The 22,925-nt window shown below is 40.7% G+C and overlaps 1 protein-coding gene across 2 annotated transcripts; it reads right to left on the reverse strand.

The window, feature by feature from the left end:
- Nucleotides 1-906: 906 nt before the first annotated feature.
- On the reverse strand, nucleotides 907-12,115 carry SAR1A (secretion associated Ras related GTPase 1A). Of its 2 annotated transcripts, none has more exons than XM_061161711.1 (7): nucleotides 11,984-12,115; nucleotides 8,508-8,581; nucleotides 8,264-8,383; nucleotides 7,751-7,816; nucleotides 5,212-5,315; nucleotides 2,491-2,622; nucleotides 907-1,440 (listed from the first exon to the last, which is right to left on the reverse strand). In XM_061161711.1, exons 2-7 carry the CDS (start codon nucleotides 8,563-8,565, stop codon nucleotides 1,324-1,326), a joined length of 597 nt encoding a protein of 198 aa, XP_061017694.1. In that variant the 5' UTR covers nucleotides 8,566-8,581; nucleotides 11,984-12,115; the 3' UTR covers nucleotides 907-1,323. The 2 variants fall into 2 exon arrangements, with proteins under 2 accessions (XP_061017694.1, XP_061017695.1); XM_061161712.1 differs by having other exon boundaries at nucleotides 11,933-12,075.
- Between the last annotated feature and the right edge of the window lie 10,810 nt (nucleotides 12,116-22,925).

A 22,925-nucleotide genomic window follows, 5' to 3' on the forward strand; every position in this document is an offset into this window, starting at 1 on the left:
ACCGCTGGGGACGCTGAGACTTTTATACCAGGTGCTAACTGACAAGTGATGCTGGCTCAAAAGGAACAGCTCAACACACAGTTCTTGGATTAGAATTTCCCCAGGTTATTTCTGGCCTGGAGAAAGACAATTTCATAACAATTCCCACCCACCCACCCACCCACCCCCAAAATCTGGAAAAGTTACAGATGATAACTTTTAACACCAAAAAAATCCTGATAACCAATACAAAAAAACAGAGTTCATGAAGAGTCCAATAAAGAAACCAAACTCTGCAAGTGGAGTAAATCTTTCCTAGATTCAAACAAATGCTACAATATCAGATGTCGAAGTTCTCAACTCACAGAATTCAGAGTCCTTAAGCTATTATCTGCATCCTGTGTGACTCTCCTATTGAGAAAAAAAATGTCCTCTGGAATTTGCAAAAATGACTGAGATACACCTGCAGTATCTGACAACATGGGAGATGTTCTCAAATTTTTCATGAGGTGAAAGTCACTTTTTACAACTGAAAATGAAAAAGGTGCTACAGAAAGAAATGAAATTTTAAAACTGCATAAAAGCAAAGACTGGCTGAAATTGGTAACTTATTGAGTGAAGACAGTAACAATAACCCACACTAGAACTAACTCCTCTGCAGTGACCCATCTATTATCCATGCTGGGATGAGACATGACCGGAGCCGACCACAGTGGAAACCAGCCTCAGCTGAGAGGCTGGGGTTCTGCTCTTTCCGAGTGCTCTGTGCACAGGGGGGTGCCACCTACCAAAGGCAGCCAGGGAGACGGGGAGCCTCTCTCACCAGCCTGCTGCTCACTTAACTGAGCTCTGGACTCCAACGTGTATCTGTGCATTAATTTTATGAAATGTCTAAATGCCATTCACTAGATTAAAAAAGAAAAAAAGAAAACTCTGGACCAAGTATATTGTGAACTTAAAAAAGTTATGAGGAGGGTCACCAATTACATTAACAACACTTTCTTTAAAAAATAGAATCACTTTCTTTTGAAATCAACCACAGTGGTGAGACGTGTTTTTCTTTCCAGGTGGCCCGTGACGGCACACAGCTCTACTCGACAAATCCTGCCACCTCCAAGTCCCGGGGTGCTGAGCTGCACCAGCACGTGGGGCAGCAGTACCTCCCAACAGTGTGGAGAAGAGCACATGTCACCACTGGGCGATGAGAGAGCAGACAGACTCTTGGCTTCTCAACGCCAGACACGGTCGGAGAGCTTTCCTTGTTCTATTAGAAAAGTTCATGAGGAAGCTGTGAATAGGATCAGTCCAGAGAAGTAAAACTCTTTTATTTTCACTGTCCAAACATCAGTCAATATACTGGGAGAGCCAGCGGAAGCCCTCGCCGTATCCTTGCCTCTTGAGCACACTGCACATGAACACTTCCATGGGGCGGGCATTCAGCTCCTTCAGGGTCACATTCCCCTAGGGGAGGCAAAACCAAGATGTTAGCATTCCATGTGGAAAAGCTTGCAAGGGTGATGACAAAAATCACTTTCTCCATCCGTCAGAAGCAAATCTGAGCCAGAACTAATTACAGAAATGTGGTCAAGGCCACTGGGGTTCGTGCTTTCAGTAGAGTCCTACTCCCAGATTCTCTCACTGTGAAGCACCTTTGCTTTGAACACACCAACTGGTTCGTCTGGAAAACTATGGCAGCAAACCAAGAAAAGCATGTTCTCTTACGGACAAAAAAGGTCCAGGATTTCTTAGAAATAAGCACATTCTTATTAATACAAGCATTCAGAAATATATATGAATGACAGTTTATGTCAAGAAAATTAAAAATTCATGTGTGTGTAAAATGGAAAGCTAAGTTAATGAAAAGAAGTATTTCTAGAAAGAACTATATAACCAAAAAGAGGCAAGACTAAGGAACCATGCAAGAAAGTCAGGAATTTATAGATTCCAGAAAAGGAAATTTTTAAAAATTAAATATACCAAACCTTATGCTGAAAAGACCAGGATTCCTATAAATTAGAGCTTATCTGGATTTTTCTCTCACAAGCATACTTTCCTGCAACAGGATTCTACTGATGTGGAAGATGTGGGTTCTATTCCTGGTTTTATCACTGACTTGCTGTGTAGACCAGAACCAATCACTCTTAGCTTCCTCATCTCCAAATAGGGGTAACAGTCCTACCTCTCTCAGCAGGGAGCACAGCGAATAACCCAGTACTCTGATTTCAATGCTTAGAAAATGATATAAACGAGCACTCTTCATAACCTAAAATTTCCAGTCCAAAAAAATTTCTAGCTAAAGACTCTTTCAAATACCTGAGGAAAACTCTCATTAGAGAACAGTGGAAGAAAGAACATGCTCCAGTCTTCACAGTCTACAAATCACCTCTACTAAAACAAATGTTAAGCCCAGTTACTTTTAAAAGACAAGTAAAATCTAGATTGTAAAACATGAATGTTTCAAAAGCTGTGAGTTGCCTTTATAATGTATCTGCTGAAGATTTTTTCTCTTACCTTTCCTGTGGTCTGTCCATAAAGCCCAAATATCTCACGGAGTTTTTCTTCACTGATTGCATCTGTTCTGTCAATTTTGTTACCCAAGATAAGGATTGGCACATTGGATATTGTCTCATCTGTCATTAAAGCCTAAAGCCAAGATTTAAAAAAAGAGCTGGGTGAGGAATCTATAAAAATTTACCCAAAGCGTCAAAACAATTATAATGTAAAGTTGTGTCTATTTGTAAAGCAGCAGAACCTTAACTCTGAGCTAAATCACTCAACCACAGACCATCTGCAGCTCTCCACTGAGCATTGTCCAGAAAGAACAAAGCTCTGGCTACAGAGCCTCAAAGATGACTAAAGGAATCCCCAAGTATTCACTAGATGCCCCCATGTGCTATCCCCAACAATGACAGGAAGACAAAAGAAAGGTAAGACACATCCCTGGCTCGAGAAATCCTCACTCTATGCTCTCATCTCTCAATAAAGCAAGGCAAGTGGATGATTAACTGTCACAATGAATAGGAAGAGAATACAAATACTAAAAGACATTCAGGAAAATAAAACAGTGATGTGGACTTAAGCAAAGTCTTAACAAAGATGTGGAAACTAAATTGGACTCTGAAGGATGGGCAGGGTTTGGATAGGTACAACCCAAAGAATGAAGAAGATAAGCAATGGCTTTACAGTAGGAAGAGTTCATAAAGCCATATGGAGTATCACTTGGCTGGATTAAAGCATTTATGATGACGTGTCTTGACAGAGTAAATAAGTTGGGATGGTATGACAAATATTATGGTACCAGTCTGAGAAGTTAGCTGCAATAGACCCTAAATCCAGGAATTATTAGATAGAATCTACACTTCCAGTACAATGAATTCTCAAATAGTATCTATCTGTGGTGCTCAGGTAAGGGATGATGATCTAGCCTAAGATAGCAACACATACTGAATGTGCAGCAAGCATTCCAGAGAAAGTGAAGAGACTGATGTCTAAATGATAAGACAGACAACACAGGAGTCAAAGTTGGCAAAGATTTCAAGCCTGGGAATCTATTTCACTGATAGGAAGAGCTAGGAAAGGAGGGAAGAATTAAAAGGATAAAGGGAAACCCACTGTGAATATCTCAAGTACCAAGAAATGTTAGACAAAATCAGAGTAAGGATGTCATTCATTCATTAAATAGTAACAAAGTGCATATTATATGCCCAAGGCTTTACTAGATATGGGGGTTTCACAAAGAAATAAGACAAGATCCCTACATCTAAGTTCCAGTGGGAGAGACCTAAGAAAATCAGTAAAAACAACAGATGCTGGTAAGATGGAGAGTCTAACAGTCTGAGAGGTCAGAGAAGGCTTCTCAGAAACAGTCATACCTGAATTCTGGGATCTCTTAAAGGACATTTAGAAATTTACGAGCAAAAGGGGGAAAGGGTCAGATGAGAAAACCAGGCAGAGACAGTTACTTCTGAATATTCAAGGGAGGGCAAGTTGTTATCTATGTTTGGAATGTAGTTCAAGGTAGGCAATAGAAAAGCTGAAGAAACAAACAGAAGAAAGATTATGAAAGAACTTATGTGCTATGCAAAAGAGCTGTAGATTTTATCCCCAGAATATTAAGGAGGACAAAGACAAGTAGTATGTGGCAGGGTGTTGTTGAAATCTATAGTAATTCACTGCATGTCCAGGTACAGGATGTGGAAGACGAATCGTTCCATTCTGGGAGTACAGAATTGGTAGGCAGAGTTTCTAATAAGTAGCATTATGTATGAGGTTGGAGCTCAAGAAAGATTTAAATAACAGAAACCCATTTGGGGGTCACTGGCATGATGGGTTGCAGATGAAACAATGGGAGAAGCCTGGACCAACCTGGGAAAAAGTACAGACCCTGGGGAGCACCAAGATTTAAGGGCTAAGCAGGGGAACAAGTGCTTGTGCCAAGAGTCAGAGAAGTATCAGCCAGAGAGAACACCAAAACCAAGAATATACAGGGGCGTTTACACAGAGAGAGAATGACAAGTGCCAAGGGGTCAAGTAAGGGAAGGATTTTAAGACTACAGCTTCAGATTCAACAAACATACTTATACCAGAAAGAGGTTCAAATTGCCAGGAACAAGAATGCAGAGAGTTATAAATCAAAGAGAAAGAAGAGGCACAGAGTGACACAGTATGGATTACAAAGGCAACACTACAGAAATTATCAAGACAAGAAAAATGCAATGTTGAAAAAGGAAAAAAATCTGACATGAATCCTAGTTAGTATCAAACAATGCATGTGATCAAAACTAAAGACAGAACAGCCTGTTAAGGTCTGGGAAGTCACTCAGTGACAAACGTCAGGCAGGTACAACCTGAGAACACAGATTCAAAAACACAAAGAACTCTAATATCTCCTTTAAGGTTTCACTATGCCAACACATCATAAACAGTGAACATACGTGATGCATGAAAGGGAAAGACATTAATTATGCTGGGAAAATGGCATTAACTGAGGAAATGTCCTGAGCAAACCGCACATAGAATCAACCTATGATAAATTTAAGCAAAGTTAATTTACTTGTGTTCAAGCCAAGTTTCCTCAAAACACTGAAAAATGTTTTTGATTTTAAAACACTTTCTTCCTGTAGCTACGACTTTTACCAAATGTTAACTGTAATGATTAAGTATTGGCAGTACTAAGTTGCATTTCTTAAAAGAAACAGAGGCCAAGAAAAGAAAAAGAAAATATAAACATACGTTAAGCTCAACTTTGGATTCCATAAGTCGGGGATGATCTGCACAGTCCACCAGAAAGACAATCCCATTAATTGCTGGGAGGTAATTTTTCCAAACCCGACGTGCTAAAAGACAAAGTTTGCAGTTGCATCAATTTAAAAACATATATGCTGAATATGAATAACCTAATGGTCTATGAAGTAAGCAAATTCTGGCCAGGTTTCAATAGCATTAAACTCTGTACAGATTCTCCAAGTCCTAGCCAGTATTAAATCAGAACAGAGGACAAATAAACTGATGGTCTGTGAACTGAATCTGATTTATTCAAATACTAAAATCAGGGTTTTCTGCCTGATTTTCTGAAAAAGTACAACATCTGGCAATCCCATGCCTATCAGTCCACATATACTGGGTGGATAATAATCAGTTGGAACTGAGTGGTGGCTGCCCCTTTACATGCGGCCTCAGTTCTTCAGTCTGTCAAAGTTTCCACCGCCTCCTACTGTCTCACTCCCAATTTCACTCACTTAAATGACCTACCCCACCCCAGAGCCATTTTAGTTTGCAACTTCTGAGTTAGAGTATCAGGATGCAAATTATTTATCCATATAACTCTAGTCCCAAGTTAGTTCCTAACTAACCAATTTGTAAGTGTACTGACACTTTCATCCACTCAGCCCACAGGGAGACTGGGCTTTCCAGGTGGTTGACGTTTCCAGGCCAGTTACCTCAGTCTCCTCATTTAACCCAGTGTGCCTTATAAATTTCAATTTTTGGTTTATAACATGATGTGACAATGATCTGGGAAGCAATGCTTTAACTGTATTATAATTTCTAAGCCATTCTATGGGATGATTAAGGAAGCATTTCTACATCAAACACTTAAGCGGTTACCTCTGAAGAGTGGGACTGGGAAGGAGAAGTTGGGGGAATTTCACTTTTACCTTTCAGATTTGTAAATTCACTGTATACTGAATTTGCTACATTAAGCCTGGACTACTTTTATAAGTTAAATTTTTAAGTTATACCAAAAAAAAAAAAAAACCTCCATATATAGAGCATCTCAGTAATGTGTGTAAAATGTAGCAAGGTTATTATGGAAAAAATGTTTCTGTTAAGTAAATTTTCCTCAAACAAAACTATGAACAAATCGGGTTATATCCCAATAAATCCATTGTAAGTTGAAAATCTCCTAAGTCAAAATGTATTTGATAAACCTTCCAAATACAGCTTAATCTAGCCTACCTTAAAAGTGCTCAGAACACTTATATCAGCCTATAGTTGGGCAAAATACACAAAGCCTATTTTATCATGTGTTGACTCTCTGATGTAATTCATTGAATACTCTATGTTTGTATGAAATATTGTATGAAAAAAAGAATGGTGCATGGGCACAGAACGATTTTAAGTGTATCAGTTGTTTACTCTCGGGATCAGGTGGCTGACTGGGAGCTGCCCAGCATGATGAAAGGCTATTTATCATAAAGTCAAAAATCTTAAGTTAATTCATTGTTAAGTTGGAGACCATCTGTACATAAATGCATTTCCTTTTCTACTCTATCAAAACCTGAAAGCTAAATTTATCACACCAAATAATATACAATTCCCAATTCAGGTATCTAAAAACACCTCCTCCTTCTGCATTCTCCAGATGGTCTCAGTTCAGCTTACAACTATTTTATCTCTGAATTTAAATCTGTAAGTAGTTACCAATACTTCTGAAAGAAGCAGAAAAGATACCATGCACAGTTCTCTACCCAAATGAAAATGATACAAGCTGATTACAGGAAAAAAGGAAACAAGATCACCTGTAGCCCTCCATCCATACACAGCCACTGCTGATGTTTCTGTACGTGCTCTTTCAGTCACTTCTCTGTAGAGGTATTTTATGTGCTGATGATCATTTTACACATATGATTTTGTAGGATATAAATATTACATGAATAAGATAAGTGTAATGTTAATGAAATCACTGACGATAAAGTCATGCCAAATGTAAAGTGGGCATCCATCAGATAAGGATGCCCCAAATTCTGCATAAACACCAGATAGGAATCTGGGAACCAAGTGGACATAGGCTGAGTAAGGCACTGAGAACAACAAGGCAGAAGAAAATGTTCCACCAACTGCCCCAGATGGGGAGAATACACAAAGTATCAGTTCAGATCAAAGTGATCACAGATAGTCACTGTACTATTTTTGCAACTCTTGACAAATTTAAAATGACTCATAAATTACAAATAATTTCCTACATACACTCCACTGAATAAATGATAAAAAAGAGACATGATTAAATTCAACATGTGATACTGTACTGGATCTTGTTTAAGAGAGGAAAAACGTTTAAAGGAGCTTACCAGAACAAATGACAAAAAAAGGCAGTATACGCTATAGAGTAGATAAATAAAACTTTCTGGGTTTGACAATTATTATGATTACGTAAGGGAATATTCATGTTATTAGAAAGCAATTTAAAAGGTATATATGAGACTCTGCTTTGACAAGGGGGAACAAAATGATCCAGAAGCCTACATCACCCTTCCACTGAATCATCTCTTACCTTGCTCATGCCCACCAAGATCAAAAGTTGTAAAAGTCATTCCAGCAATTGTCAGCTCTTCTGATGCTGAAAAATAAAGGAAGGAAATAAACTTCTCCATCCAACAAGGCCAAGCTACCAAAATTATAATCCAATACAAACGTAGAACCTAATGAAGCTTTCACTTTGTAAAGAAAAGGATACAAGGGTGAAAATACTCTTCAATTATATTATTTTTTTTTTCTTCAATTATTTAAAAAAGCCAAATCTCTTTTTCTCCAAAGTGTTTGCTACTCCTTAGAAGTCGATATGGGAGATGTGTCCCATGGCAGGACTAGTGAGAACAGATAGTGACAAAGTTCCAGAGGTCTTTAGATTCATGGGTATTTGACTTGAGCATATCCTATAGATAATTTTTTGTCAAGTCTTTTGGGGATTCAGTAAATAAAAGAACTGCATCAATTGGAGATCCATCCTCCAACCCTGACACTGACCCTCAAATACCAAAAGGTCACCAGGTATTTTCAAACCTACTTGGATGTAATGTTGGAACATGCTGGCCCAGTCTGTCATCTTTGAGCATGTGTAGAAGAGTGGTTTTGCCTGCATTGTCCAAACCCAAAAATACAAGTTTTCCAGATTTCTTGTAGAGTCCTAAAAAGGAAAATAATAATAATAATAGCATAACTAGCTCCTATACAACAAAATCTACGTATATTTAAATTGTTTCAGGAAATGCACAGCATTTGAAATGTGTATTTCAAGGAAATGGCTTTACCTAGGAACTGGAGCACACTGCTGAAGCCATTGTAGATCCACTCAAAGATGAAAGACATTATTAATGCTTACTCCCTGTATAAAATAGGAAAGCAGCAAATATTAGCCTTCTGAATGCTGGTACATTTCTGGAGACGTTAACTCTCATTTGCTGGCCCTCATGCATGGTTATAGCTCCACGTTTTGGAGCCTAAAAAAAAACAAAAGGATTTTGCACCCTGGAGGGAAGTCTCTGGGGTACTCAGATCTGCATAAACTCCTAATTTTCTATCAGTTTCCAATCTATGATACTCAGAGGACTAGGCGTTAAAGATATACTTTCCTCTTTCACTGTATGACTCACTTCTCCAGGCAGCTGCTCATTCATGTTCTCTAGATACACCACAGCTGTCTACCAGTTAATAAAACTTCTAGGAAATCAGCCTCATCAATAATCTGGATCAAAATGTCACACTGATGTGCTAACTAGAAAACAACAATAAAAGGCATATTAACCTGAATGAAAAACATATTAACCCATTCTTGTAAACAACTCTAAAAAACAAGGTCACTAAAATCCTACTAGCTGGCACAATTTGCACTGCTCCATTTACCAATTCTATCTCTTCTTAAACAGTATTATTTAACCTCTTTTATAGATGTGTCTCAAGTTAGAAAAAGATGACAGCACTATGTTGGAGAGCCATGAAGAGATAAGAGAGTCCAATCATAATGTGAATAATTAAGACCCATATTTTACAAATATGGACTTTCTTAAAATAAGAAAATTCATTCACGACATAGAGGTAGGTTCCTACCCAAGTACATACCTCAATACTGATATTAACATCACTTTTTCTACTGTTTCCCATAAGCCTAGACAAAACAAAGATGACCCAAAGCTACTAAAAGGTGTACATATACTGGGAATAAGCAAGAGGACCTCTAAATGTAACAGAATAGAATCTAGAGCCAATGGTGAGTGTTTAGTTTTCTCAGAGTCAGCATTTCCTGATCACACTGAATTTTTGCTGCAGCACCTCAGATTTGGTGCAGAAAAACGAATGATCCCCCACTTTCACTCCTCTCCAACAGCAAGAACACCTGAACGCAAGGCTTTATACTAGACGTGGCCAACTGCTATCAAACAAATTTCCCGAAGTTTTATTTTTCTTAAAAAAGTAAAGGTTTACTGTAAAAGGGTTAGCTACAAAAACCTACCTATATTCATTTAAAGAATGAGACAGTATATGTTAATTTTCTTTTTCATCCAATTACTGTTTTTGTTTTGGTTTCTTTATCAGGCCTGTGGCCTGACCTGTAAACTTTCAGGACTGCTTAGTGCTTATCTTCTACGGCTTACTATACACAGGTGGGTCAAAAGAAGCTTGGGAGTTTGGGTAGGGGTGGAGACTGACAGAAAAGCTTTTATACAAAGATACTAAATAAGGATTTTTTTTTTGCCTTCTTCAGCAACATCAAAATATATTTTGGTAGAAAAACCAAATTTAGTATGTTAAATAATAGTTTTGTCTGGAAACTTAGCCTCTAAGAAGTCCAGTGACTTAAATACACTTACAAAGTTCCTGTGCTTAAGTTTCCACTGTTGGTAAGCAAAAGAACAATGTGACTCTCCTCAGCAATCCTACCAAACCAGTCATCTTCCCTATTTTCTTTCTCTACCACTTGAAGAAGCACATCTCACTTTAGAAAGCATGTCTCACTAAGGTCACTCCCACTGATTTCAACTTTAAAACCCAACACATATATCCATTTGTACTACACTGGTTTGCAGTCAGTACTTTATAGACATTTTGTAAAGTATTTACCACATCATTATAGAAGTGTTCCCAACTAGATAAATTCTCTGGAGGTGACAGAATGGCAGAAAATTCCATTTTAAGGAATGTTTCATAATTAACTGAACTACTTTAACTTTCCAGTTTATTTTCACTTGATATCCCTGTTTGAAAAATCCTATAATTCTTCCCTCCAAAATGAAAGGTGATGTTAAAAAATAATAAAACCCCTTATTGGACCCAAAGAACCTCACAGTAGTGCTACCCAAAGAGGAAACGGCTCTGATGGTGGCTCCATCCTTGAGATCTTAGGCTTTGCACCCTCGAGTGAGTAGTTTTTCAGTTTATAAGGTGCCTGTACATGCATCTCATTTCAGCCTCACACTAACCCTAGGAGGTAGGGATCCCTGGCTTTATTTAACAAGATTAGGGCGCTGATGGTCCCAGATTAGTTAGCTTAACCAAGGGAGCTCAGCTGAAAAGGTAACAATGCCAAGACTCAAACCCTCCTCTTTTAATGCCAAAGTCAAAGCCCTTCCTTTTAATATCACATAAAATTCCAATGCAAATCACAAAACTGCTTTAAAAGAAAATAAAACTTTCTTAAACCACCAATTACACCTATGATAATCCAATGTTTTCATCCTTACAACTCATCACAACTTTTAAACCATAAGTTAAGTAACTAGCACTTTATTTCTTTTCTAGCCTTGATCCACTTTACCACCTTATGGCATCTTATGGCAAATTAGCTTAAGGGCTCTACCTACCAACAAAAGCATTACCAACGTACCTAAAATTTGCAAATTTAAGGACGGATGATTCAAATAAATAAAGAGCACCAGACTGACGATCAGTCAATAAAAAACCTATCCATCACTTATATTGCACATACTCGTTACTCATATATGCTCCGAGCAACTTTAAGACACTATTTCAGACAGATTTGGGATAGCAAGCAGCTGGCTTTTGGCTAGGAAACTCTGCTTAGCTGCAGGGTAAATGTCTAAGGTCAGCCCCACTGCAAAACTCTGTAAAGCCCCGTCACAACTTAAATAGATGTACCGAAATAAAAGAGAAAAGACAAGAACAAGGGAGAATACTAACCGAGATTTTTTCCCAAGCACTTAAGAGAGGGAAAAAGAGGGAGGCGGAAGAAGAAAACACGGGGTTCAACCCAGGACAGCAGATGATAATACACGGCTGAAGTGGGGGTGGGGAGAGCCCTGGACTAGGAGCCAGGATATCTAGTTCGAACGGTCACACTTGCTATCTATGGGGTCTTGAGCAATTCACTATGCCTCTACAGGCCTTAATCTCTGTATAAAAAGGATAATTATCAAGGACTTCAATCCACCCCACCGAGGGCTGAGAATCATCCCAGACAGGGGATGTGAAGCCGATTCGTAAACCGGGACGCACAGTAAAGACAGGAAAACTGGTATCCTGCCCAACAGCTGCCAAGACCCCCGAGCGAAATGCGGATAGACCCAATACCCGTGAGGCCGGCAGGGAACCGAGCAGACCCGGCCAAGCCGGCCCGTCCCCGCCCAGAACAAGCCCCGCGGCCCCACAGAACCGCCTGCGTGTCACTTCCTCCCCCAATCTCGCCTGCGCCGGCCTCCACCCTAACCCCCCTGCCCGCCACCTTCGCGCCTCCGGCCCCAGCTCCTTCCTTCGCTGAGGCCCCCAGACTCACGGCCCAAGGGGTTCCTCCGGCGGCAGCAGGCGGCTTGGACCCTCCCTCAGAGCACAGAGCCCAGCAGCACACGGGACCGCCAGCTACTCGCCGGATATACGTAACACCCCCTCCCCGGAACTTCCGGGCGCGTGCTCGTCCCCACCCCTTCGTAGCGTCACGGCGCTTGGCCGTCCGGTGCCGCCCTACCAGCGACTGGGGCCGCGGAGGGGCGGGCCACGGTGTGACGAATCGCTCGGGGGCGGGCTCTGCCTCTCGTAGGGAGCTCGGGATGCGCGAGACGTGGCAGCGCTGCAGCCCAAAGGGTGGGGTGGGGTTCTGGAGTCTCGCAGCGAAACTAGGCGCTCAATCTCGCGGCTGCAGATACGAGTGTGTGTTTTTCTAGACGCTCGGGGAAAGTCAGAAGTGGCGATCAGCGGGTAGGTAGGTTCTCGGAAGGAAGAGTTGACCTGAGAGTCCTCGACCTAAGATGGATTTCCGTAAGCTTCAGCGTTATGTTAGTTTCCTGGGAGAACCTGTTTTCTAGAACAGCTAATATTCATTGAGTACTTATGTTCCAGTTCACTGAGCACTTTGCACGCCTCGTCTCATTTGACCCTCGTCACAGCCCTGTGAAGCCGATACTATTGTTATCCCCAGTTTACAAATGAGAGAATCAAAGTTCATAATACTCTGGTAACCAAACCCAGGTTTATAACCTAAGAAGTGGCAAAGCACTTCCAAACCAAAACATTGGTTCCTGTTATACTGTCATTCACCTGCATTTCCCCATTTAATTATAAGGACAGCCCTATGAGATTGGTATTATTGCTCTCATCTTACAGGTAAGAAAATTGAGTCATATGGAAAGATGAGTGATGCTTTTGGATGAGAAGTCACAGTATAACGATCTCAATTTTCTGTAAGTAAAATTACAAATTTAACATAATTCTTATAAAAGTGCAAATAGGATTAATTAAATTACCCTGTTTGTTCCTAAAATTCACATGGAAAAATAAACAAGAATAGTCAGAAAACAGTCTCTGAAAAAGAACGTCGAGGGGGATCTAGCACTCAGATATTAAAACATTATCAGTTCAGTTCAGTCGCTCAGTGGTGTCCGACTCTTTGTGACCCCATGGACTGCAGCATGCCAGGCCTCCCTGTCCATCACCAACTCCTGGAGCCTACTCAAACTCATGTTCATCACGTCTGTGATGCCATCCAACCATCTCTTCCTTTGTCATCCCCTTCTCCTCCCGCCTTCAATCTTTCCCAGTATCAGGGTCTTTTCCAATGAGTTACTTCTTCACATCAGGTGGCCAAAGTATTGGAGTTTCAGCTTCAGCATCAGTCCTTCCAGTGAATATTCAGGACTGATCTCCTTTAGGATGGACTGGTTGATCTCCTTGCAGTCCAAGGGACTCTCAAGGGTCTTCTCCAACACCACAGTTCAAAAGCATCAATTCTTCTGTGCTCAGCTTTCTTTATAGCCTCAACTCTTTATAGTCTCAACTCTCCTGGAATAGAGAAGGTCTTTCTGTTTGTGACTGAAAATCCAGAAGCCATGAAAGATTGATAAATTCAACCACAGAAAAATTAAAATACCTTGTATGGCAAAACAGCAATAATGATGACACCATAAACTCAAAAGATTGATAATAAGTTGAGAAAAAAATACATCATTGTTGTTGTTGCTGTTTGTCACCTAATCATGTCTGACTTTTTTGTGACCCCAGGGACTATGGCGTGCCAGGCTCCTCTATCCATGGTATTACCCAGCAAGCATATTGGAGTGGGTTGCCATTTCCTTCTTCAGGGGATCTTCCTCACCCAGGGATCAAACCTTCTTCTCCTGCACTGGCAGGTGGATTCTTTACCACTGAGCCACCAGGAAAGCTGTAGGCAAGTGAAAATTTTATATGAAAAAGATTCGTTTAAAAAATAGGTAAAGAGAGAATCATATGATTACCAGGGAAAGAAATGTAAATGGCTCTTAATCATAATAAACTTAAAATATAGGTTACAGAAAATAATAAAAGTTAATAAATTTAAAACTCAATGAGATGCCATCTATTTAACTTATAAGCAAAGTACATAATACGAAATGCTAGGCTGGATGAAGCACAAGCTGGAATCAAGATTGCTGGGAGAAATATCAATAACTTCAGATATGCAGATGACACCACCCTTATGGCAGAAAGTGAAGAGGAACTACAGAACCGCTTGATGAAAGTGAAAGAGGAGAGTGAAAAAGCTGGCTTAAAACTCGACATCCAAAAGACTAAGATCATGGCATCCAGTCCCATCACTTCATGGCAAATAGATGGGGAAACAATGGAAACAGAGACTATTTTCTTGGGCTCCAAAATCACTGCAGATGGTGGCTGCAGCCATGAAATAAAAGATGATTGCTCTTTGGGAAAAAAGCTATGACCAACCCAGTGTTTTAAAGAGGAGAGACATTACTTTGCCAACAAAGGTCTGTCTAGTCAAAGCTATGGTTTTTCCAGTAGTCATGTATGGATGTGAGAGTTGGACCATAAAGAAAGCTGAGTGCTGAAGAATTGATGCTTTTGAACTGTGGTGTTGGAGAAAACTCTTGAGAGTCCCTTGGACTGCAAGGAGATCCAACCAGTCCATCTTAAAGGAAATAAGTCCTGAATATTCATTGGAAGGACTGATGCTAAAGCTGAAGCTCCAATATTTTGGCCAACTGATGCAAAGAAGTGACTCGTTGGAAAAGACCCTGATGCTGGGAAAGATTGAAGGCAGGAGGAGAAGGAGATGACAGAGGAAGAGATGGTTGGATGGCATCACTGACTCAATGGACATGAGTTTGAACAAGCTCTGGGAGTTGGTGGTAGACAGGGAAACCTGGCGTGCTGCAGTCCATGGGGTCACAAAGAGTCTGACACGACTGAGCAACTGAACTGACTGACTGAGATAACATTTTCACTCAGGTTGGCAAATGTCAGCCTGTTTACTGGTGCAAAGCTATTGTCAATGAAGGCCCTACCGAGATGCCGTTTGGAGAGGACCTGAAAGACATCTGGGGGTAAAATGTTCCAGGCTAACAGCAGAACATGTGCAGAGGCCCCAAAGAGGAGTGTGCATGGCAGGTTCCAGGAACAGCTGGGAGGCCAGCATAGCCAGGCAGGGTGTCAAGGGAAACAGTAGCAGGAGATGAGGTGAGAAAAGTGTGGGGCAGATGGTTAAGAATTGGGAAGGTTCTGAGACTGCCTAAAGAGTTAGCCAGGCACACTTCCATGGAAACTGGCAAACATGAGACTCCTGGGGCAGAGACAGGATTTTATTACCTCAACCAAAGCAAGTAGCATGAGCTTCATGTTAATATGTTTTGCACTTGCCCCCAACCAAGTCCTTCAGGGGTGATGCAGAGCAGCCCAGAGTAGGTTTGCATCACAGCTGAAGAACCCAGAGCTTAGGAAACCCCAGTCTTTCATAATAGACTGCAGGCAAACTTGGCTGACTTTTGACCCAGATAGAGTATTACACTGGCCAGCAGAGAGACCTATCCCCTGCCCAGATGGAGACTCTCTTCCAAGGCTGTTCTTTATCTAAACATCCTTGGGAAAAAAAAGATAGTTGAAATAAAGGCCTCTAGTACCTCGGCTACAAGAAGTACAGAAATATGAGAGATTCATGGAGAGTTGTCTGTCAATAGGGGCAAACCTTTAGAGCCTTGTAGGCCACTGTGAGGATTTAGCTTTTATTGTGTGTGATCTGGAGATGGAAGGTTTTTGTTGAGGAGTTTTATGTAATTCTCCTCCCCATTGTAGTCTTATTCCCATATGCGTGCTCAACATTAGAAAGAGAGGAACTCAGAAACTAAAATGGAGACTGAAATGCACCTGTGTTAGTCCAAGTTTTCCAGAGAAGAAGCAATAGGGTACATAGATCTGTATAAGTGGAGACTTATTAAGGAGCAGGCTTGCTTGGTGATGGAAGCCAAGAAGTCCCACGATCTGCAGGCTGAAGAGTCAAAAAAGTTGGTGAAATAATTCAGTCTGAGTGCGAAGGCCTGAGAATCAGGGGGCTGTTGGTGTAAGTCTTGGAGTCTGAAGGCTGTGGAACAAGGAACTCTGATGCCCAAAGGCAGGAAGGTAGATGTTCCAGCTCAAGAAGTGAGAGAGATTTTGCCATTCCTTTGTGTTTTTGTCCCATTTGAGCCTTCTGCAGATGGATGATGCCCATTGACTGGTGAGGGCACATCTCTTTACTTTGTGTACTGAATCAAATGCTGATTTCTTCCAGAAACACAGACACACCCAGAAATAATGTTTCACCAGTTATCTAGGTGTTTTTTAGTCAAGTCGACACATAAAAATTAATCACTTACTGAAATTGTCAGCATGGAGGCCATGAATGACCTTGATACATGCAGTTTCAGGGGAGTAACAGGGATGGATGCTGGACCGGAGTGACCTAAGGAGAGGCCAGGAGGGGAAGAAGGGGGGAAGTGACCCTAGACAGTGCCATTTGAAATGTGGCTATGGAGAGGAGAGACCAGGGAGCCAAAAGGGCATGGATGATGAAAATTAGTGACTGCTTCCTGCATTGAGGATGGTAAAAACTGGAAAACCATCTGTGTTAATACATAAAAAGTCATTCAACTGAGAAGAATGTAAATGTTTAGCCTTTTATTAGCCAGAGGAGTTCATATAATGCTAATTAGAAAAATCATTCTGAAAGCAATCAATCTAAAATTTGAGGAGGTAAAAGTCTTAAGATTTCTAAATGTTTCTCTTTAACATAATCTAGAATTTGGAAAAAATTTTCAAGAGCATGTGCACATTTGCAATTTGGAAAAAATCTTAATTCTTAAGCTAATTGTATGTTCCCAATGTGTATACTGTTGGCGGGAATGTAAAATTGTGCAGCCCCTATAGAAATCAACAGGGGATTTGCTCAAATATAGGAAATGCAATTACCATATGATCCAGCATTCCACTTCTGAGTATATAACTTGCAGAATTGAAAACAGAGTCTCAAAGAAATATTTGTACACTGATGTTCCCAGCAATAGTGTTCACAACAGCCAAGAGGTGGGAGCAACCCAAGTGTCCATCAATGGATAAATGGATAAACAAAATGTCATATTATTCAGCCTTAAAAAGGAAGGAAATTCTGACAAATGCTACAACATGAGTGAACTTTGGGGACATGCTAAGTGAAATATGCCAGTCACAAAAAGACAAATACTATATGATTCCATTTATACTAGGTACTAGTATAGGTACTGAGAACTAGAGTTCTCAGATTTGCAGACAGAAGGTAGAATGGTGGTTACCATGGCCTGGGAGGGGGCAAGAATGGGGAATTATTTAAGGGTTACGGTGGCACTCCTGCCAATGCATGAGACACGAGTTCAATCCCCGGGTGGGGAAGATCCCCTGGAGGAGGGAATGGAAATTCACTCCAGTATTCTTGCCTGAGAATCCCATGGACAGAGGAGCCTGGCGGACTACAGTCCATAGGTTCACAAAGAATCAGACACAACTGATGAGACTTAGCACACACATAGTTTCAGTTTTGCAAGATGTAAGGAATGCTGGAGATCTGTTGTATAACACTGTGAATGTACTCAACACTACTAAACTATACAGTACACTTAAAAATGGTTAAGATGGTAAATGCATGTTATGTGTATTTCACCACAATTTTAAAAAACATTTTTTTCTTTCACTTGGTATCCCTAGCACCTTCGTCTTTCTGTGTCTGGTCTGACTTGGCATTTCCATTTTTTTCAGTTACTCCCATTCTTTTTGGGTCCCTTTTCTCCCTTCTTTACAGGGGTCTTTTTCAGGCTTGGGTTCTGTCTTTGGAGGATCAGGTTTAGCAGATAATCTTGCTCCTGTTCATATTACAGAGTTAACACTCACAACATGCTCTCTTAATACTAGTAGAATAATTAATAGTAGTTTTTAACTAGAAAGCATTAGTTGAGGTCCCCAAGAAGTATTAAGGATACAACAAAATAAAGATTCCTTCCTTACACTGAGGAAATTCCAACCACCTCCATACATGCAGAAAAGAAAAAAAAGCCTGAATATGGAAGCTTTTTTTTTTTTAACAAAATTAACTATCCTATGATGATTGACTAGATTTAGTAAAATGTTAAGTTAGTGTTCTCAGCAAACTCCAGAAATACACATTTTAGTTTGTGAATGCCCAATTATGGTCTTATCTTGGTACATAAGTATTTCCCTTTAGGAACCAATGAAAGAATTTGTATTTTGGATGAATTCATTCAATACTTATGAAGTACATGATATGTGTGAAGACATGTGCTAGGTGCTAGAAATACAGAGGGAAGCAAAAGAGATAGAGCCCCTGACCTCATGAGGCCTCGTGAGGCTTCGAGTCTAGTGGCACTTGGAAATCACCTCCTAGATTTTGAATGGCCCCACTGGAGGACCCTCTAGCACCTCCAGAGAGCCTTGGACCCTGCTTCGGCAATCACTACACAACTTGGTACTCCCCTCCACTGCCTCCCATGGGGCACCCAGCAAATGCTTGTGGAACATGTCCAAATGACATACCATACCAAGACCACTCCAGTATTTATAGAGCAGTTATGCATTCAGTGAGAGCTTCCCTGGTGGCTCAGACGGTAAAGCGTCTGCCTACAATGCGGGTGACCCGAGTTCAATCCCTGGGTCAGGAAGATCTCCTGGAGAAGGAAATGGCAACCCACTCCAGTATTCTTGCCTGGAAAATCCCATGGACAGAGGAGCCTGGTAGGCTACAGTCCATGGGGTCGCAAAGAGTCAGACACAACTGAGCGACTTCACTTCACTTCTATGCATTCAGTAAATACGGTTGGACGTTTCCTAATGAGAAGGGTATGGTGGGGAGGGAGAAATATTATCAAACAGGACTGCAGATCACCAGGATTCCTAGAATTCCTAGAATTCTGTACCCATTAGAGAAATAAGATAATAGTTGTTTCCAGCTGTAAAAAGTGTTGGTGCCTCTCAAGTTTCTCCTAAAGCCCAGGGTCTCTAGAGAGTCCTTTTATCACCCAATCCTTGCCTACCTCTCTTGCCTGCCCCTCTTCTATTCTCCAACTTGTAACCAGCATTCCAGCTACCTACAACATATTAGATTTCAGAAACATGTCATGCATGCTTAAGAATGTGTTCAGCAATACATCTGTATTACCTTTACACCAGTTTAAAAGAATTAGGTAGCATGTAGGATTTTCCTCGTGGTACATTAGATAAGAATCCGCCTACCAATGCAGGGGACTTAGGGTAGATCCCTGGTCCAGGAAGATTCCACATGCCGTGGAGGAACTAATCCTGTGCACCACAATTACTGAACCTGCCCTCTAAAGCCCCTGAGCCACAACTGCTGAAGTCCATGCACCTAGAACCTGTGCTCTGCAACAAGAGAAGACATTGCAATTAAGAGCTTCACACTGCAACTGGAGAGTAGTCCCAGCACTCTGAAACTAGAGAAACCCTTCTTGAAGCTACAAAGACCCAGTGCAACCAGAAATAAAATAAGTAAATAAATTTTAAAAAAAGAATTAGGTAGCATCCATATGGAGAAGGAAATGGCAACCCACTCTGGTATTCTTGCCTGGAGAATCCCAGGGACAGGGGAGCCTGGTGGGCTGCCGTCTATGGGGTTGCACAGAGTCGGACACGACTGAAGTGACTTAGCAGCAGCAGCATCCATAAATAATAACATGAAATTTCAAAATGTATATAATAACTATAATCCCATACATACTTAAAAATACTAAATTGTGTATTTATATTCAGATATATGTGTGTAAAAACATGAAGAAAAATCAAGAAAGATTCATGCTGAACTGATAATAATGGTTAATCGTTAAGAAGGGAGTGAGATTGACAGCAGGCATGGAGGAATTTATCTGTATTTTTTTGAAATTTTAACATATAAAAATTTGTGTAATTTAAAAAGTAAAATACATTTAAAAATACATTAACAGTATATTAAAAGGACTGTACACCATGATCAAGTGGGATTTATCCCTGGGATGTAAGGATGGTTCAATATCCACAAATCAGTCAGTGTGATACACCACATTAACAAATTACAGAATGAAAATCATATCATCTTAATAGATGCAGATAAAGCTTTTGACAAAATTCAGCATCCACATATGATAAAAATTCTCAACAAAGTGGGTATAGAGTAAACAAGCCTGAACATAGTAAAGTCCATATATGATAAACCTACAGCCAACATCAAACTCAGTGGTGAAAAGCTAAGTCGCTATTGTTCTTTAGTCACTAAGTCGTGTCTGACTCTTTGCCCCCCCGCCATAGGCTGCAGCACACCAGACTTCCCTATTCATTATCTCCTGGAGTTTGCTCCGATTCATGTCCATTGAGTCAGTGTTGCTATCTAACCATCTCACCCTCTGTCACCTCCTTTTCCTTTTGCCTTCAACCTTTCCCAGCATCAGGGTCCCTTCCAATGAGTTGGCCCTTTCGCATCAGGTGGCCAAAGTAGTAAAGCTTCAGCATCGGTCCTTCCAGTGAATATTCAGGACTGATTTCCTTTAGGATTGACTGATTTGATCTCCTCACTGTCCAAGGGACTCTCAAAAGTCTTCTCCAGCACCACAATTCGAAAGCATCAATTCTTTGGCATGCAGCCTTCTTTATAGTCCAACTCTCACATCTGTACATGACTACTGGAAAAACCATAGCTTTGACTATATGGAACTTCTTTGGCAAAATGATGTCTCTGCTTTTTAATAGACTGTCTGGGTTTGTCATAGCTTTCTTTCCAAAGAGCAAGTGTCTTTTAATTTTATGACTGTAGTCACTGTTCACAGTTATATACGACCCCAAGAAAATGAAACCTGCAACTGTTTCCACTTTTTCCGCTTCTATTTGCTGTGAAGTGATAGGACTGGATGCCATGATCTTAGGTTTTGAATGTTGAGTTTTAAGCCAGCTTTTTCACTCTTCTCTTTCACCCTCATCAAGAGTATCTTTAGTTCCTCTTCACCTTCTGCCATTAGAGTGATATTATCTGCATATCTGAGGTTGTTGATATTTCTCTCAGCAATCTTGATTCCAACTTGTGATTTGGCATTTCCTCTAAGATTAGGAACAGGACAAGGATACCCACTAGATGAAATACATAGAGCCTATAGCCTCTGGCCCGACACTTAGGAAGTATTCACAAATGGGAGCTATCATCATTGCTGCTGTTGCTGTGGTAGATGTTTTGCTGGGTTATCTCATGCTGATCTAAAACGCCATGAGAAATTTTTCCTGATCTCTGAGACTTATGACTACAGCATTAGTTTCAAACATAGGGGTATGTTTGAATCACTGGGGAAACAGGTCAAAAATCAGATTCTGGGGCCTAGTCCCTCCCAGTCCTTATTCAGTATGTCTAAAGATATATATACATACATATACATATATATATATGTATAAATATATATAACTAGAAGCCCCCTGCCACTAGTTGTGCTGAGCACTGTCCATTGGTGTCCTTCTCCTACTTTATTTGATTTTCTTAAAAAAAATTTAAATTAAATCTTATACATGCTTTTAGAAAAACAAACCAAAGAGTATCAGTTCAGTTCAGTTCCAGTCGCTCAGTCGTGTCAGACTCTGCGACCCCATGGACTGCAGCACGCCAGGCTTTCCTGTCCATCACCAACTCCTGGAGTTTACTTAAACACATGTCCATTGTGTCAGTGATGCCATCCAACCATCTCATCCTATGTCATCCCCTTCTCCTCCTGCCTTCAGTCTTTCCCAGCATCAGGGTCTTTTCAAATGAGTCAGCTTTTTCACATCAGGTGGCCAAAGTATTGGAACTTCAGCTTCACCATCAGTCCTTCCAATGAATATTCAGGACTGATTTCCTTTAGGATGGACTGGTTGGGTCTCCTTGCAGTCCAAGGGACTCTCAAGAGTCTTCTCCAACACCACAGTTCAAAAGCATCAATTTTTCGGTGCTCAGCTTTCTTTATGGTCCACCTCTCCATACATGACTACTGGAAAATCCACAGCTTTGACTAGACAGACGTTTATTGGCAAAATAATGTCTCTGCTTTTTATTATGCTGTCTAGATTGGTCATAACTTTTCTTCCAAGGAGCAAGGATCTTTTAATTTCATGGCTCCAGTCACTATCTGCAGTGATTTTGGAGCCCAAGAAAATTAAGTCTGTCACTGTTTCCACTGCTTCCCCATCTGTTTGCCATGAAGTGATGGGACCTGATGCCATGATCTTAGTTTTCTGAATATTGAGCTTTAAGCCAACTTTTTCACTCTCCTCTTTCATTTTCATCAAGAGGCTTTTTAGTTCTTCTTCGCTTTCTGCCATAAGGGTGGTGTCATCTGCATATCTGAGGTTATTGATATTTCTCCCAGCAACCTTGATTCAACCTTGTGCTTCATCCAGTCCAGCGTTTCTCATGATGTACTCTGCATATAAGTTAAATAAGCAGGGTGACAATATACAGCCTTGACATACTCCTTTCCCAGTTGGAGCCAGTCTGTTGTTCCATGTCTGGTTCTAACTGTTGCTTCCTGACCTGCATACAGATTTCTCAGGAGGCAGGTCAGATGGTCTGGTATTCCCATCTCTTTCAGAATTTTCCACAGTTGGTTGTGATCCACACAGTCAAATGCTTTGGCGTAGTCGATAAAGCAGGAATAGATGTTTTTCTGGAACACTCTTGCTTTTTCAGTGATCCACAGATGTTGGCAATTTGATCTCTGGTTCCTCTGCCTTTTCTAAATGCAGCTTGAACATCTGGAAGTTCACAGTTCACATACTGCTGAAGCCTGTCTTGGAGAATTTTGAGCATTACTTTGCTAGCATGTGAGATGAGTGCAATTGTATGGTAGTTTGAGCATTCTTTGGGATTGCCTTTCTTTAGGATTGGAATGAAAACTGACCTTTTCCAGTCCTGTGGCCACTGCTGAGTT

Source organism: Dama dama, chromosome 15 (assembly GCF_033118175.1).
Source record: "Dama dama isolate Ldn47 chromosome 15, ASM3311817v1, whole genome shotgun sequence".
Lineage (NCBI taxonomy): Eukaryota > Metazoa > Chordata > Mammalia > Artiodactyla > Cervidae > Dama > Dama dama.